At 32.8% G+C, this 17,137-nt stretch overlaps 1 protein-coding gene across 3 annotated transcripts in view; it reads right to left on the minus strand.

Annotated features, from left to right (window-relative positions):
- Nucleotides 1–17,137, minus strand: part of rgn (regeneration) — a 141,470-nt gene that overhangs the window by 7,163 nt on the left and 117,170 nt on the right. For all 3 annotated transcript variants that reach the window (XM_070112040.1, XM_070112038.1, XM_070112039.1), the window contains 3 exons: nt 2,724–3,004; nt 210–539; nt 34–145 (listed from right to left, as the gene is read on the minus strand). In XM_070112040.1, the coding sequence (XP_069968141.1) occupies nt 34–145; nt 210–539; nt 2,724–2,754 (473 nt within the window). In that variant the 5' untranslated portion in view covers nt 2,755–3,004. The remainder of the gene's footprint in view (nt 1–33; nt 146–209; nt 540–2,723; nt 3,005–17,137) is intronic.

Raw genomic sequence — 17,137 nt, forward strand, 5'->3', positions numbered from 1 at the left:
AAATATAAGTAAAAAGTTGAAAAACTGTATTACTCAGGTTCCATGCGACTGAAGGAGTCATATGTTAAATTCTTGCCGCTGATGCTCCACTGCCACACATTACTCTGCCAATCGTAGGTGGCGCCAATCCAAATGGGACCAGTTACTGCAAGAAAAAAAATGGTTTTTAATTAAATTATTTTCCTCTGTTTCATTTCCATGCCACTTACATTCACGCTGTGCATCGTATTTTTTGAGGAAAACGCGCAATTTCCGATCGGCTCTATACTGTGGTTCTGCCAATTTCGCATTCTTGTCTTTGCAGAAGAAATGCGCCTCCAGCCAGCTGCTGGCCTGTGGCAGCAGCGAATAGCATTCGGAGCCGACACGTTGGAAGTGTGGCGGACACATGCCGTACATGCGCCGATTGCTCAATGCCTTCGAACCTGCATTCTGTGTGTTGAACGCTTGTGACACACGATGGTCCAGATAGTTTTCATTCATGAAGGACACGCCCGCTGTGGCGGCTGACACATGATATGCATTAATGTAGGGTGCCACTACGAGGAGATGGAATTTATAATTTAAGTGTGGTTACATTAAATAAAATAAATTAATTACTTATAACAACTCGGGGCGTATAAGTTTATATTGTAAAAAGGCAAAGAATGTGAAACTAACATACCTATACAATAACTCGGATCTAAAATACTACTATTTTTGTAAAATTTTAGTACCAAATCCTATAAAGTTAAACGTGTTATAATCGCTTCATTGTATTTAAATATATCGTATATGCACCGATAAATAAAGTATGAAGTCAACCGGAAATATGGTAATCATATTAGTCAGCATATGGTGGCTAGGTGAAGACTTGGCCGATAATTACATCATTATGAGACTGCCATTAATCCAGAGTATAAAATGTGAACTTATGATATTTTTCAACTTGCTTATTAGCTTCTGAAGCCATGCATTAGCTCCTTGTTGATTTTTTTACTCCGAATGAACCGCATTCATTCATTTGCAAAAACAACCTCCTATCCTATCAATCAGCCATGAGTCCGTATTTTCTTCTCCCTTCGAGTTCTTTTTTATTCTCAGCTTCTTTAAAATTAAAAAAAAAAACACAAAAGATTCCTTACAAGAACTTTGATCGGTCAGCTTGTATGGTAGCTACATATGTGCGATAGTGATCCGATATAAACAATTTCTACGGAAATTGCATCATTGCCTAAAGCAATAACCCATTGTAAATTTCGTAAAGATATCTCGTCAAATGTCAAGTTTTTCATACAAGCACTTGATTCCGATCGTTCAGTTAATATGGCAGCTATATGCTATAGTGATCCGATATCGTTCCGTTCCAACAAATTAGCAGCTTCTTGGTGAGAAAAGAACGAGTGTAAAATTTCAGATCAATATCTCAAAAACGGAGGGACTAGTTCGCATATATACAGACAGACAGGAATGAATAAATCGACTCAGCTCATCACGCTGATCATTTGCTATATATACTTTATAGGGTGTCTGACCTTTCCTTTTGGGTGTTACAAACATCGTATCAAAATTAATATACGCTGTTCAGGGTATAATAAAATCGCATATTTCTATAGGTTATATGAACCTTTAAAAATAACGTACTAAACTTTTAAATCGATATTTTAAATAGTTTTGAGTTATAAGGTTCTAAAGTGTAGCCGCTCGTTTCAACCAGCTCAAACTATTTATCTTGAAACGTGTTTTTCTCAAAACTACAATTTTCAAATTTGTTTGAGCGAGTACTCGGAGACAAATGATCCGATCACTACTACATTTTTTCTGCATTTTCTATATGTTAGTTTTCCATACAATGACCTACCAGTTTTTTGTTCAAATATAATATAAATATACCCATAAAATTTTATTATCGATACAGCAGTATTTTATTTAATTTCCGAAAGTCGTTTTTTTTTGGTTTGCCACACTAGGTGTGCCTCTATAATATATATTGTAATCTACTAAGGTTTGCGGCCTTCTTTATTCGAATTGTATCCCTTCTCTTCGCTTTTTTGCGTACAGTATACTACTTTACCACAATTTACAATAGTATAATCAAAATTTAAATGATTCTCAATTTTATCAAAGAGCAGTGACAAAAAATGTCTCTTCAATATATATATATATATCTTCAATATTTTTATTTTAAAATATTGTCCTATAATATATAAATTTTTTTTGACATCTAGAGGCGGCGCACTCAGTTTTAAAGTAAATTTCAAGTTAAAACTTTTTTTGGACAAGAAAAATTATTTTAAAAAACTCTTACATTTATATAAAAATTACCGAACGTGACGATTTTTGACTCAAAATTTATTTTGACGCTTAAGGAAAGCATGTTGTCGTTTAAGACCTTTTTTAAAACTCCAATAATGACCACATAAATTATTTTAAGTGGATAACTTTTAATTGACCTCTTCACAGCTTCTAGAACACTTATCAAAAAAAAATTTCAACTCGAAAATTTACTTTAAACTGAGTGCGCCGCCTCTAGATGTTAAAAAAAAAACTTTTTTCGTTCAAAAATTTTATTTTCCTATAATCTACAGATTTTACCCCAGGCTAAGCAAAAAAAATTTTTTTTTTCGCTCCATCCTAATATATATACATACATATATATATTTTGTCATATAAAAAACATATAAAAAATGTATATTTATTCTTGAAAATAATTTTTAAATAAATAATAACGGTTTAATACTTACAACAGGCTAAAATTAATATTAACAGTCGCATTTTGTTGTTGTGCTGAGTTCTTTGTTTATAAATAAATATTTAAATGGTTGTAGATCGTTTTTTAACACTTAAACTGCTACTTTTTTGAGTATTCCACTGTTGCGCTTATAACTGTATATGTTTTTAAAAATGAAGATATGTTTGCAATTTATGCTTTAGCTGCATTGGAGATATGTATTTGCATCTAAATATGTACTCGTAGTATGTTTAAGAGAGGACTTGTCCGGGTTTACGACTCAATAATTAATAACTGCAAAGAGAAAATATATAATAAATATTTATTATGATTTGTAGTAAGTATATTAATTATTTTTATGATTTAAATATTAAAAGCGCATTAATAATAATAATAATTTACAAAAAGACAAGACTATTAAAAAGAGTCAGCTGAGAGTTTGGGTATGCTCCACTCCTAAAAGTATACAATACTTTATACGAGTAAACTTTTTTTATATTTTTTTTTTTATTTTTCGAAATGGTTAGAGTATGAAGTATATGCCACATTCAAACTTGCATATTATAAATAATTAGATTTAGGTGACCATATTTTTTCGGGCAAAATCCGGGACGGTTTGTTTAACGACTGGTATATGATAAAACGTTAGTCCACGGATGTCTGCACTTTGCTCCATTCATCATATCGTTTGTCACCTATATACTAAGTAATATAAGTGAATTATTCGAACAGCTTGTAAACGTAGTGTCTGATGCTTTCAAAATATTATTTTCTGTAAGGAAAATCAACGATATATCAATTTTTTTCCAGTCGAATTTATCAGTGAGTAGCCACCCAACCAAATAGTTTTACATGTGCAAACATGCCTTAAGATATTTGTAGCAATCACCTGATTGACATATTGAAGACAATTAAAAATGAGAAAACGAAAATTGAGGTGTAAAATTAAATATTTACTTCGAAATTGTTTCGCCTCTACTTCAAATTGCTTCAAGTCATAGTTTTCAGTTTTCTTCAGCTTCTCCATTTCCGTTTTTACTTGCAACAGAAAGTAATTGTGTTGGTTTTATGTTTGCAAATTGTTGATTAAATGTTGTAAGTGTTTGTAAGTTGCAACTGTTGGAATATCATCGTTTTCAATTTTCTTTATTGTTTCTTCGAAAATCATGGCCTAGAGTTAATGCGATAATAATTAAATAATTTCTCGATTTTGGAAAAATTTCAGTTAATTAACATATATTTTCACCAGTTAATGAACAAAAATTAACCAGAACTTTGATAGTGGATTACTGAAAAAATGGCGGATGCATCTGGCTTTTTTGAGGGGTGAAGGAAGATCGTCGAAATACGTTTTCAAAAGTTGGAACATTCGAATGATTTTCTCCACAGCTTCCCGTAAGCCAATGAACCGAGTTTTGCCGTAACCAACTAGTTGATCGTATTCGTCTTCAGAAATCTCGCTGATTGACTTTAATGCTTCTTGACGAATGGTGTGGATATAAAAATGTGTGTAGATCTGAACAATAATGTTCTCTATTTAAACATGAAGTGCATTACATACGTTACGAATCGCATTATGCACGATATGCGCTGCACAACTTACACCAACTATGTTCAACTATGCGCAAATGTTTACTGTAGGATAATTGGATTCATTATAAAAAATTAACGATCCACAAAATATCTTAGATTTATTCGCATTCATTTATCAAGCATAAACAGATCGCTTAGGTAGTTACACACATAAGTATGAGCAAAAATGTGCCCTGTAGGAAAATTTTGAAAAGTTACTTTGAATAAAAAGTTGCATAGACTTTCATATCGGCTATGTTTGAAGTTTTACAAAATAATTTCTTAGATTTTATTTTAAGCAATATTTTTGAAGCGGCAAAACCGAAAACTTTCAAGAAATAATAATAATGGGTTAATAGTTGGGAATGACTGATCGATTGAGAGCCAGCGTTTGGCAAGCAACAATATTCGTAAAGCTATAATGTTAAGCCGTTTATTCAATGGCACTCCCAACTGAAGAAAAACTCTGTTTCAGAATTTTTCTTATAAAAGAAAAACTTCCGGCCTGATGCTAATTATAAACATTTCTGTTAGATCCTTTTTATACACCACATTTTATATTATTTCCAGATGAGTTAGTACTAGAGGAGGGTGTGGTTTGGCAGATACGAAATAAAATTAAGTTCATGTGAGATTTCTTCTTACAATTGTTTAAGAGTGGAGTTATAAAAGAATGGTAACCAGATATTAGTGAACCACAGAGTTGTCCTGGCTACTAGTCTCATTATTTTTGGATGCTTTATTATAAACTAAAGCAGATAATTTATATTTTGGCGCTTCCTTCTGAAAGAGGAAAAGGATTTCTGGGTGAGAATGTGTTTTGATTCTGTCTGGCAACACTTACGTAGCACACTGAAAGGAATATGATAAGAGTTTGAGGGCACATAGTTTTTAGTTCTCCAATTCTAGCAGCTGAATAATTTCCGACTATTTTTCATGACTTCGAACAAAACGTTCATCTAAGCTGTAAAAATGAATAGTCCGACTTCGCTACGCTACATATATGTGGAGAAAATGCCATATAATTTATCGTTTTCATATCATAACCTCATTTTTCAGGATAATTAATAAAAAATGTAATAATTAAAAATTCATAATAAACAATATTAATAAATATATTGAGCTGTCTGATTTAAGAAATGAAAATAAGAACTTCAAATGAACCGTTGTAATTCGTAAAAATAGTCTTTAGACTTTTTAGTATGTATACTAAAAACTGCTTGCATAAGTATGTAGTAAGTGTTTGTAAAAAGGTTATGACTGCATTTACAAAAAAAAAAAAAAAAATTAATTTTCGATACTTTCATGTTTTTTCTTGCTTTTGGAAACTTGAAAACAAAAAGAGTGAATCTTAGATAACATCATCATGTTAATTTGTATAGAACTACATACAAATGCATATATATATTGTGTTTCGCTTGCCACTTGAAACAGTCACGCACGATTTTTGGATACCGAAATGATTAAGTGTTTGCCCGAAACGAAGCATAAAAGATTTAGATAATATTTAATCCGTGCACTTAACCTCAACACACCCTCAACGCCTACAGCAAAGGCCAAACAAAATTATTGTGTAACAATCGATAGATATATGACATATATGTTTGTGTAAATTTATGTATAGATATACTTGTATGTATGTATGCTACGTATTTATATACCAAAAATTCAACTGCTATAAATCTATTAAGAATTTAACTGTCTTTCGTTTAGTTTATTTATTGCATTCACTAAATCGTTATTGTGTCTCAAATCGCAAGCATTTTCATATCTAATTGCAATTCACCAAATTTTGGAGTGAACATAAATAGGAATCATTTCAAAATGAAACAAGTATAGAACACACTGCTGTTTCCGGCGATTGTGGATTAACAAGAAAGCAAAATGCTAATCGTCTTTAAAACTCAAAGGGTTATATACATATGTGAGTATTAAATTGAAGTTATGTTCATATGTATGTGTATATACGGAATACATATTTTGTTGAATGCTATCAACGACATTTATCAGTGCTACATTTTGTTAGAAATATCAATCAAAACCCAAACAAAAAGTAAAATTTAAATTAACCTTTACCAGGAAAAATTGCGAAATGAGAACTGCATGCCAGATCCTTGAGTCTTGAAATCAATCTCAATCTGTTTATTGCATTTCTAGCGTTTAAATCGCCAACACATATGTATGCAGATACATGGGTACTCGGGATTAGTGAGCATAGCATGAGCAGTTAATTTTAAGGCTTAGCTTCGTAAAATATTGCTTTTGCTTGAACATTATTCTATGATTATATATATACATATATAGCAGTTATATTACGTCATATTGGCAACCAAATAATTGTGCACCGCATATTTAGTGTATTTTAGACATAATTTATTAGCCAATTAACATTTCTAAAGTGCTGCCATTCTAACAACTCCACCCTAAAATATGGAAATGTGTTCGTACTTATTCGTTCATATCTGTGTTAAGCATATTTTGAAAAACCTATACACATATACGTGAGCACACCCTCTAAGAAATTTGTTACCTGTTTGCCAGACAATTCGTCCATCTTTTATTTATCAAATCAGATATTAATTAAACAAAAAAAATTGAAATGAATGAAAGATTGGGCCACAGCTTTTTTTGCTACTTAATATGTATATGTAAGTGATCAGCGTCACGAACTGAGTCAATCTAGCCATGTCCATCTGTCTATATATACAATACGTAACTAGTCCGTCAGTTTTTGAGATATCAATCTGAAATTTTGCACGCGTCCTTTTCTCTTCGCCTTTGTCGGAATGGCCGATATCGGATTAGAATAACATATAGCTGCCATACAAACTGACCGATCAAAAACAAGTTCTGTATGGAAAACATGTTATATTTGAAGAGATGTCTTCACAAAATTGATCATAGATTATTGGCCAAGGTAACGCTACAATCTCTGAACATATCAGATCGGAGCACTCTACCATATAGCTGCCATACAAATTGACCGATCAAAATATCATTATGATAAGCAATATTGGACTTGTGACACTCATACCTGAATTTTGGAAACACCAAAAGTATGTATCTTACATCAAAAAAGTAAGAAATAGTTCTTTGATACAACGTGGATAATGGCTGCATTTTGAAAAAAGTAAAATTACCAAAAATAAATTAATATCTTGTATTTTTAGTATAAATTCTCTATCAAATCAAAACAATAATCGATATGGTACTTTTGAGATACTTTTGAAATATTTGTCAACCATTAGTGGTGTCTGTCGTTAAAATATCGGTGTTCACTTAAAATTTTTCTCACAATCTCGAAATCACCCATTAATGATTCAAGCCCACAAGACAATAATGAAGCCTTAAGTTTAGAGCACTTTTCTTATGTCTCCTAATTTTAAAAACAATATTATTAATATATTTCCAATTACTATGATTATGACGACACTAATATTTGAACCAATTTCCTACGGAGCAAATTCAAGTTTGCATGTAAATGAGTGTACCTCTGTAAATATACGAATGTATAAATAAGTACATCTAAAGCATTTGAAGCAACTAATAAATCAATTCAATAAATTTTCTGTCTGGTTCAAGTTCAGGGTCAAGCTTAAAACTATTCCATGTAAAATATGTAGGCAGAGAAGTGAATATAAAGGTCAATCAATCTAAATGTAGGCAAAAATTTACATATGTTCGCATTTGAATGCATAAATTATGAGAAGTCAAAAGATAAACATTAAAACTAAATATGAAATGAGAGACTACAATGTCAAAACCTACGCGTAACATTCCACAACACAATGTAGTAGCAGAATGCGACTCTTTGGAACAGAAATGCAAACAGAAACAGAACCAGAAAGGGCACAGCAAGCTGATGTTAAAATAATTATAGTTATATTATTAATAAACGTATGTATAATTCTATTTTTAATATAATTATAGTTGTGTAGTATATTGATTATAGATTTCGATCTAATTCTTGTGCTTGTCTATTTATATTAGTGTCAGCCTAAAAGTGAACAACCAACTTCGAATTTCATATAAAATATCTAAGAAGGTTTCATATTTCCTGCAGAGAGTTGAACACAATTTTTTTGCATATTTTTTAAAGCTTGTACTAAGGCTGTATTTTGTACCTTTGCTTCAAATGACATGCTTTTTTCGTGACGATTGGTTAGCATAAATAGAGTTTCGACCAAAGGGTAATCTTTGAGGAAAAAATGCTGCAGCTACCAAAAACTTTATAGGTCAGTATTATTAGGCCTTGTGCCAGGTGAACCAACCATTCGTAATTGGTGTAGGTTGTATAAGCACAGCAGATAATGAATTGAGCATTCTAAAGATATCAAAGGAACGGGTTGGACATATTCTTCATAAATATTTAGCTTTGAATCCTCGTTTTCTCGACAACACAAAACATTCAGTGAGGATCGTGAGGTCAGCGAAAACTTGTCTCATGCAAGTGCTTCAATCAACTTTGTTAGACACGATAATAACGAAAAAGTTAAAAAAAGATTGCTTAGAAATTGTCGCGTGTACTTTAGAGAAATAGCAGAGAATCTCAACAAAAATTACATTTCGGTTAATGTTTTGGTTATCAAGTATATTAATGCTAGACTCGTACCAAAAGACCTGAATCTTTTCCAAAAATGACACCGTGTAGAGGTCGCAAAAGAGATGCTTAAAAAGGTAGCTTCTGGACCCTACATTCATCAAATGTATTATTACTGGTTGCGAAACGTATGTTTATGAATATGATGGCGAAATTGTCGAACGATCTAGCGAATGACGCTCCAAAACTGAGCCGATACCTAAAAAACCAAATTCGCCGAAGCCGCTGAAGGCCATCCCAGCCGAGGCTTAACATACAACAAGTATATGAAAAATATTTAACTATTGGTATGTTTATATTGTATTTGTGTTATTAAATTTTGTATTAAGGTATATGAAAATTTAGTTTTTACTTTTCACCAGTCCAATTGATTAAATTTCTAAGCTTTTTTCTTAGTTAGTCCAAAGTTACACAGGCTTTTAAGTTACTACTATCTAATGATAGATTTTTGTCACAGTGGGAATTTAGATCTTTCTGCCACCAAAGAAGGCTTAGCCGCGCAATTAGTGAAACTTCACTGCCTCGTAAACTCTGCTTTCTTGCAAGAACTTTGTGAAGATCTTTAAGCGAAAAAATATTTCATAAGAATCATTTCCATAACAGATCTACAATTCTAAACCAGTACCCTTACCGTTATAATGGCATTGTTTTTATATAACCACAAAGTGCTTTGAATCCCAGCAATAAATTCATATTTGCGTACCATTTCTGGCTAGAAAAGAGAACATTATTTGCGAATAAATATGGAAATGCCAAGCGAAGTAATTCGTCTGCTGCGCTCATGCAGATACTTTGTTGCTCTAAAATAAGTGCTAAGAACATACCAACAAACAAGTATACATATGTATATGTTTGTGTGTATTGAGTATGTGTGAGACATGCAATAATTCATTGAACTGCGCTTCATTGTGCTCGATTGTCTGCTTTGCATGAAAATGTGTCAATTGCACGCCCACTTTCTATCGTTTGCCGCAGACAACGCGTCATTGCCAAGAGCCGGCGCCAATAACAAAAACAACGAACAAGTAGAAGAAGAAGTAGAATTGTGTAGCGTTTAAAAAAGCTGTAATTCAAAGCGGTGAATGCTTGAAGCGGCCGTCAGCGCCGGTGACACCAACGGTACTGCCGAGCGTGCGGCAGCGTTGTGATTTACACTTTGTATGGCTTTAGCAATACTGTAATATATTACAACAACAACAAAAGCAAAAATGTTTCTTATTTATGTAAATATGTATGTATGTCGGATGACTGCTTCTAAAAGTCAGGTAAATATGTTGTATTTGTGTAGTTGTAAAATAAATGCTGTTGTTGTTATACCCTAAACAGGGTATATTAAGTTTGCAATGAAGTTTCTAATACCCAGAAGGAAACGTCGGATACTCTATAAAATATATGTAATTATATGGTATATACATACATATAGCGTGATGATCTGAGTCGAGCTTTTGGAAACGCTAAAATCGGAACACTATAGCATACATATAGCTGACATACATGAACCGATAAAAATTAAGACCTTGTATGAAAAACTTTTTTATATGAACAGTTATCTTCACGAAATTTAGCATCGATTATTGTCTAAAGCAGTGTTACAATATCCGAACAAATTGTTCAGATCGGACCGCTATAGTCTATAGCTGCCTTACAAAGTGAGCGATTAAAATCAAAATAAATATCTATTTATACCCTTTCTATGCTATGAGAAATGCGTTTGTGAAGGGCATTGTAGCTTCGGTGCAGCCGGAGTTAATTTTTTTTCTTATTTTTGTTGCTGTTGTTGTCGCTGCATTGTTGCGCTTAAACTGAGCGATGACAAAATGCACCTTGAATGCCAGCAATAATAAAAATCACCGCCGTCGACATTGCACACCGTTAAGGTATGTGGTGAATTAAGGTGAAATAACAGCAACACACACCCATGCACTTGTGGCATGCCACTTAAAAGCATTCATACATACGCACATGCATATAAAAATGAAAAATAATATATTTGATGAGATAAAATCGCAAAATTATGCTTACTTTGTCGTATAAATACAGGAAAATTAGGCATCAAGGTAAGAAAATGCAAATTTTCGCAAATAATTTTCACCACACATTTCACCGTTGTTTATATAATATATATATTATACACATTTGTAAACACTTTTATGTCTAAATCATTATGTGCTGTGTTATTAAATTTTGTGTTTCTCGCATTTGATGTTTTATGGAAGCTGCGTGCAATTTGCGAACGGAAGTGGGTATAATTTCGGTTACTCGCGTAAAAAAATAACACACATATTTATTATTCCCTGAATTTGTATATTTATATTTTAATAGGAAAAACTTGTATTCCTCAGAATTTACGACATTTAAATTGTTTCAATATGACTTCCTTTGTTGCTATTGCTGTACTTATATTCTTTTGGATCATAAAATATGCAGCTCAACCTACAAGTATATCAATGAAGAAGACACATAATTATGCATAGTACACAAAAGTTTTTATATTATGCCTTCGCAAATGTTTGTAGTTTTACATTTTTTATTCCAGAATTTGAATTATATGACAGCAGGGTTTGCTAGAACTAAGTGGAACATTTTTATTAATCATACTTTAGTTAAAATTTAATTTACATAAACCTACATCGAACGTTTAAAGTATGTGTAGAATCTTCTTCATGCCAGAAATACTCTCAAAATTGTTTCAGTGATGCAACCAATATTATAATTAAGAAATATTTTTGATTCTCGACGGAAGCTAGAAATTATGTCTTTTATACCACAGTTGCTTCTTCGTCTAGAAGTTCGAGTTATTAAAAAAATTCATAAAAAAAGCAATTGTTATTTTTACTAACCAACTAACTGCAATGGGTTCCAGAACACATTGTATATCCAGGTATCTGTAAAGCAAACAAACTCGCCAGATCAGGCACCACCTTACAATTAGACACAGATAAAGAGGAATATTTATGCCTCTGGCTACTTGTAGATATATAATCGACAAATATGTGGTAGATGTAGCTGAGTCTCGGTGGAAACAAATTGTCATGAATGGAATATAGGCCGAACATGCCGATTATTGAAATTAAAAAAGACTGAAATAATAATAATAGTAAGAGTGCTAACAGGTCACTGTCTTATTGGAAGACACGCCAGCAGACTGGGGATACCATACAACTATTAGTGGACAAGCTGCAAAGAAATAGAAGAGATGAACTTTATCATGGGTATTTGATACCCTTCTACAGGGTGGTTCAGAGAGGACATGATAGTGTGAGGGGATTTTAATTTTCGTTCAGTCTATCTCTGCCTATCTACGGAAGGGTGTAAAGTGTAGGTGAATTTCTCAAAAGGGAGAACGTTTGTTTCGAGCTTTTTGTATAAAAACTATATAAAACGTTTATATTTTACTCCAGAGTCAAAACTGGAGGAGACTCCTTTCCGAAATACTTTCTTGAAATTATATGTATATCTGGAGTGGTGTAACCGAACTATATACATTTTTTTTTCTAAACATACATACATATATATAACTATTTGAATTGCACGCAACAAGCAAAAGCAAGTGAATAGGCACCATTATCGCTGTGACCCACTGTAAGTGGATATAAGTGAGTGTGTCACACATGCCAGCACGTGTACCGCTTCACTGCATTGCCATTTCACGCTCAAAGATAAGGCTGAATGAGGCACGGCACTCTAAAAAATAATAGCAATCATAATAAAATAAAAACCCGTTGGTGCAATTAATTCAAGCAATTCCACCATTCCACCATTTGCGCTCGAATTGGCGCTTTCATGTCTGGCGTGTGCTGCGCCAACAATAACAACACCAATATAAAAAAAGAAATTGAAAAAAAAAGAATTTGGAATTAAATAATGACTGCTGAGATATGTATTATATATGCGTTGTATTAATTAAATAATTTTTTCATTGGACAATTTAGCGGATGAACAGGTGTCTTAATTTGTTGGTATATAATCGAATATGAGTGTGTGTGCCAAATAAATAAATTAAGCGGGTTTTAGATGCAATAATAATGCAATTTAGTGTCACTAAGTGAAATAATTTTCGAGGAAAATATAAACATACATGTATATGTAACATATATATTTATAACATATGTATATACCTGTGTATCTAGATAAAATAAATTTCGACTTGATTATTGATTCGACTTGACTTGATTGAACAGACCCGTCTTTTTCTCCTCAAGAAGCCGCTCATTTGTCGGAACTGCTGATATCACACCACTATAGAATATAGCTGTCATGAAAATTGAACGATAAAAATCAACTTCTTTTATGGATAACTTTTGTATTATACGATATATTTTTACGAAATTTGGCATAGATTATTGTCTTAATCTCTGAACTTGTTATTCAAATCGGACCACTATATACCTATAGTAAATAAAATTGCGTAATTTGCCTAAGTTATTTTTAAAAAACTAGTTTATAATTAAAGGTGTTCTAGAAAAACGCAAACGCTATTTAGATATAATTTGTGATGTCAGAAAACATACTTTATTCCCTACATTTATTATTACTACATTTATAGGCTGAAATTCACAGAATTATGAATAATATTATCGAAACTATTATTATTATATGCAAATGTTCCTATTTTAGAACTCATGGCGGTAAATTAAAAATGGAAAATCAAAGCAAAAGCGCCTCTGCAAAAATAAACAAAAACAAGTATTATATTATGATACTCGTATATACGTATATGAGGTCTTAACTAATTTGGACAACAAAAATTTACATACGAAATCTCATTGGACACTTTTTTCCATGAATTTTGGTTAATTGAGTACTTTTAAGTAGGTTAAATGACATTTAAAGTAGGCAAAATAGTTTTACTAGGAAGAATTATTATATCATTTATGTAAATAACTAAATATATTCAGACAAACATCATCATATCTATATGTGTGTATAGATAATTTAGAAAGATAGACATTGAATATCTCTCAACGAGAGCCCCAGTTTTAGTATTAAAATATCAGAAATGAAAAAGTGTCCACATCCATCAAATTGAAAAAAAAAGGTTACACTCATTCTAATAAATTGTAGGGAAATAAAGCTGATAACTGATTAAAATTATTGGAACATGGGTGTTAACTTCGAGCAGAGGATTGTAACCATAAATCAACTAGGATCCTCGCAGCCTAGAAAAATCAAGGACAAGGAATTTTTTTTTTGTACAGAATATATTTAGAATGCATTCTTCACAAGTATTTATATGAAGAAAATACAAAATTCAAAGGTAGCAAGTGCAGAAATGATAGCTTCAAGGTCTGTCTCTGGAAGTCCAGTTTGCTAACAAAATGCAACGAAAAATCGTTGGCAGATGTTATACTTGTAAGATGTCGAAGCAGAGCTGTAAAACAAGGAAGAGACAATTAAGTTTACCTAAACTCCGTGGTTGCCTGTAGTTCTCTGCATGCTTTTATAACAACTACTGATTTTGAGTTAGTGAAGATCAGCCTAATGACGTCATGAAATTATTACATACATATATATGTCCAAAATAACCATAAATTGTGCCAGTTATCTTCTCAATAGAAGTGGTTTTGGGGCGGTATGTGTTATTTACCGATTTATTTCTCTAAGTAAATAAATTTAAAATTGTAAAGATCATTTGATGAAAGAGCGCAGATGAATTCCATATCAGAAATACTTCATAGTCTAAAAAAAGATCTGGCATAAGGTTATAACATACTAACACAAGTTAAAAGTACTGCATTTCGATTAAAATATATACATATATATAGTTGACACAAATTTTGTAACACCCAGAAGGAAAGATTGAAAACCCTATAAAGCATGATAAGCGGTGACGAGCTTGTCGTTTTAGCCATGTTGATCTCATTTGTCGGAACTGCCGATATCGCACTAATATAGAATATAGCTGCGATAGAAACTGATCGTAGTTCTTATATATTTATATTTCTTTGACAAACTCTTGCATAAAAAAGTTAAGCTTAAATCTGATACGAGCTTTAAAGTGATAACATTTAAGGAAAGTAAAGAAATTCTATTGGAAAGTAGGTTCAGGCATTGTTATCTTTTCTTGCCACTTTCCCACTCAAATAGAAAAGCGATTCGCTTAAGACCTGGCTACTTCACCACACATTCACTTTCCTACGTATAGTAAGAAACAAAATGTAAAATTCTTATGTCAAGCAAATATATATGTATATGTATATATATATATATATATATATATATATATTGTTGTAGGTATTTGTGATTATAAACATACATATATACCTATATGCATATCCACTGTAAATGCTCATATATGGGACACACAGAAAGGCATGTACAACATTTTAGTCACGACTGACCACTCGAAACTCCACTCACGCTCAGTTGTCAATTCGCAATAACAACAACAAACACTTGTGTTCGAGGCTCAGCTAAGAATGTGTATCCTTCTGCGCAAACAGTGTACCATGTGACATGTGGCAAGTGGCAACTGACAGTGAGTATCATCTTTCATTCCACCGCTGTGCGGCAAAAGTTTTTCTGAACACTTCACGATGACTCGCCTTTATGTATGACAACACTTCGTCCAAGGCTTTTGCTGCAGCACGCTTTGAAATGCTTGCCACTGGCAGACGCAGCGACTAAATGGAAATTGAAAAGTCATCGATATGCCAGTCGAACTTGTTGTTTTGTTATTGCCGTGGCTATCTCCCACATTCGGTATTTCGTTTTGGTTTTTGTTTTCGCTTAATAGCGGGATACTTGGCGTTTTTGCACTCATTTTATTTCGTGTTTGGTGTTTGATATGCTTAAGTGGCGCCATGTGGCAAATATAATAACAACAACAGCGACATATAGTACGTAAAGGCTGGTGCTAAAGTATCGATATCAGGTCACGTAGTGCGTGTCATGCGTTCATTTAGTTTCCTGTGCTTCTAAAAATATTGACTTTGATTTCAGAACACTATTAAATGCACCGTTAGTTAAGTTGAAATAAGTATGCGGTCGGCCGAGAAAGGATGCACTTAGGTCACGTCAACTGTGTTCGTTTATGCGGAGAAAGTACTTTATATGGTTTCTGATATATATGAAGCTCAGATTAGCAAGATTCTAATTTTAATTTTTTTGCTCTCTTTTTCAGTAGAGCGAACCCTAGCGTCAGATTTCGGTAAAATAAAATAGCAAATTTATAAAGGTTAAGTTAGGTTAGATTCAATCGCTGATCTTCAGGATGGGGATCGCACTTGGACTACTATATACAGTTCTTTGTGAAGACAAAAAATAGAAACAGAATAGGTGGAAAAAGGGTCTGAAGACCTTTATAAATCTGCTTAGGCGTTTTATTTCCAATCCCACAAGCTCACCGGTATGTCTGAAAGTGTAAGTTGTGCGGTGTTTGCCTTGATTTTGCAAAGACGAGTCTATCAAGAAGAAAGGGTTGATTGTGGTCTTCTTAAAAACATTGCGATTCCGTTGTGACCTGGCACCGGTACTAGTATTATCACGAAGTGAGTCGATGCCCTTGCGATGTTAGACATTCCTGAACTACTCTTGACCACGGTTAGTAAGCTCCTACTTACTAAAAAACTGCCGTTACGGTTGCTGGCGTAAAAAATTATTTGAAAGTGAGAATAATTGAAAATAAATTTATGTAAATTTTTTAAAACGCTAGTCGGGATCAAGTTCTCCTCCCTTTACAGAGTTGCCAGAGTATGTATTTTAAAAGACGGTAGCTTTTCTTAGATATAAGCATTGTTTTGAGAAACGATTTGTAGTTTAAGTTATGCCCTTAAAATAAGACAATTTTGTGGTCAAACGCTGAATCGCATAACTAGTGGAGAAGGTGAGGAGAATTAGTTTTTTTTTGTAGCAGATATGGGTTAGACGAGAATATATTGCTCTAGCCAAATGAGAAGAAATTCAGAATAAGCTTTGTTCGATATCGCAAAATTTGGTACTAGCCTCCACCCACTGCGACACCAAGCCCACCTTAGTTCATTGACATTATAATAATCCAAAGTATTATCTTTTTAGTATTCTCTCTATTGGCCAAGTTATTTGCAAGATACCCAATCTTTTATTCAGTGGAAAATCTTCATTTAAGGGTATCACTTGGGACATTATTTATAGAGGAATTACATAACGCTGCAAATGATTTCGGGCTGTTAAAATATGTCACTGTTGAGGTTATATTTACTTATTTTCACTTTTTAGAGTGTAGTTTTCGCAATTCAAAAATTTTCCTTTGAAAGCGTTGCAGGAGCTTTTTTGAT

The sequence above is a fragment of the Bactrocera oleae genome, chromosome 6 (genome assembly GCF_042242935.1).
Source record: "Bactrocera oleae isolate idBacOlea1 chromosome 6, idBacOlea1, whole genome shotgun sequence".
Taxonomy (NCBI): domain Eukaryota; kingdom Metazoa; phylum Arthropoda; class Insecta; order Diptera; family Tephritidae; genus Bactrocera; species Bactrocera oleae.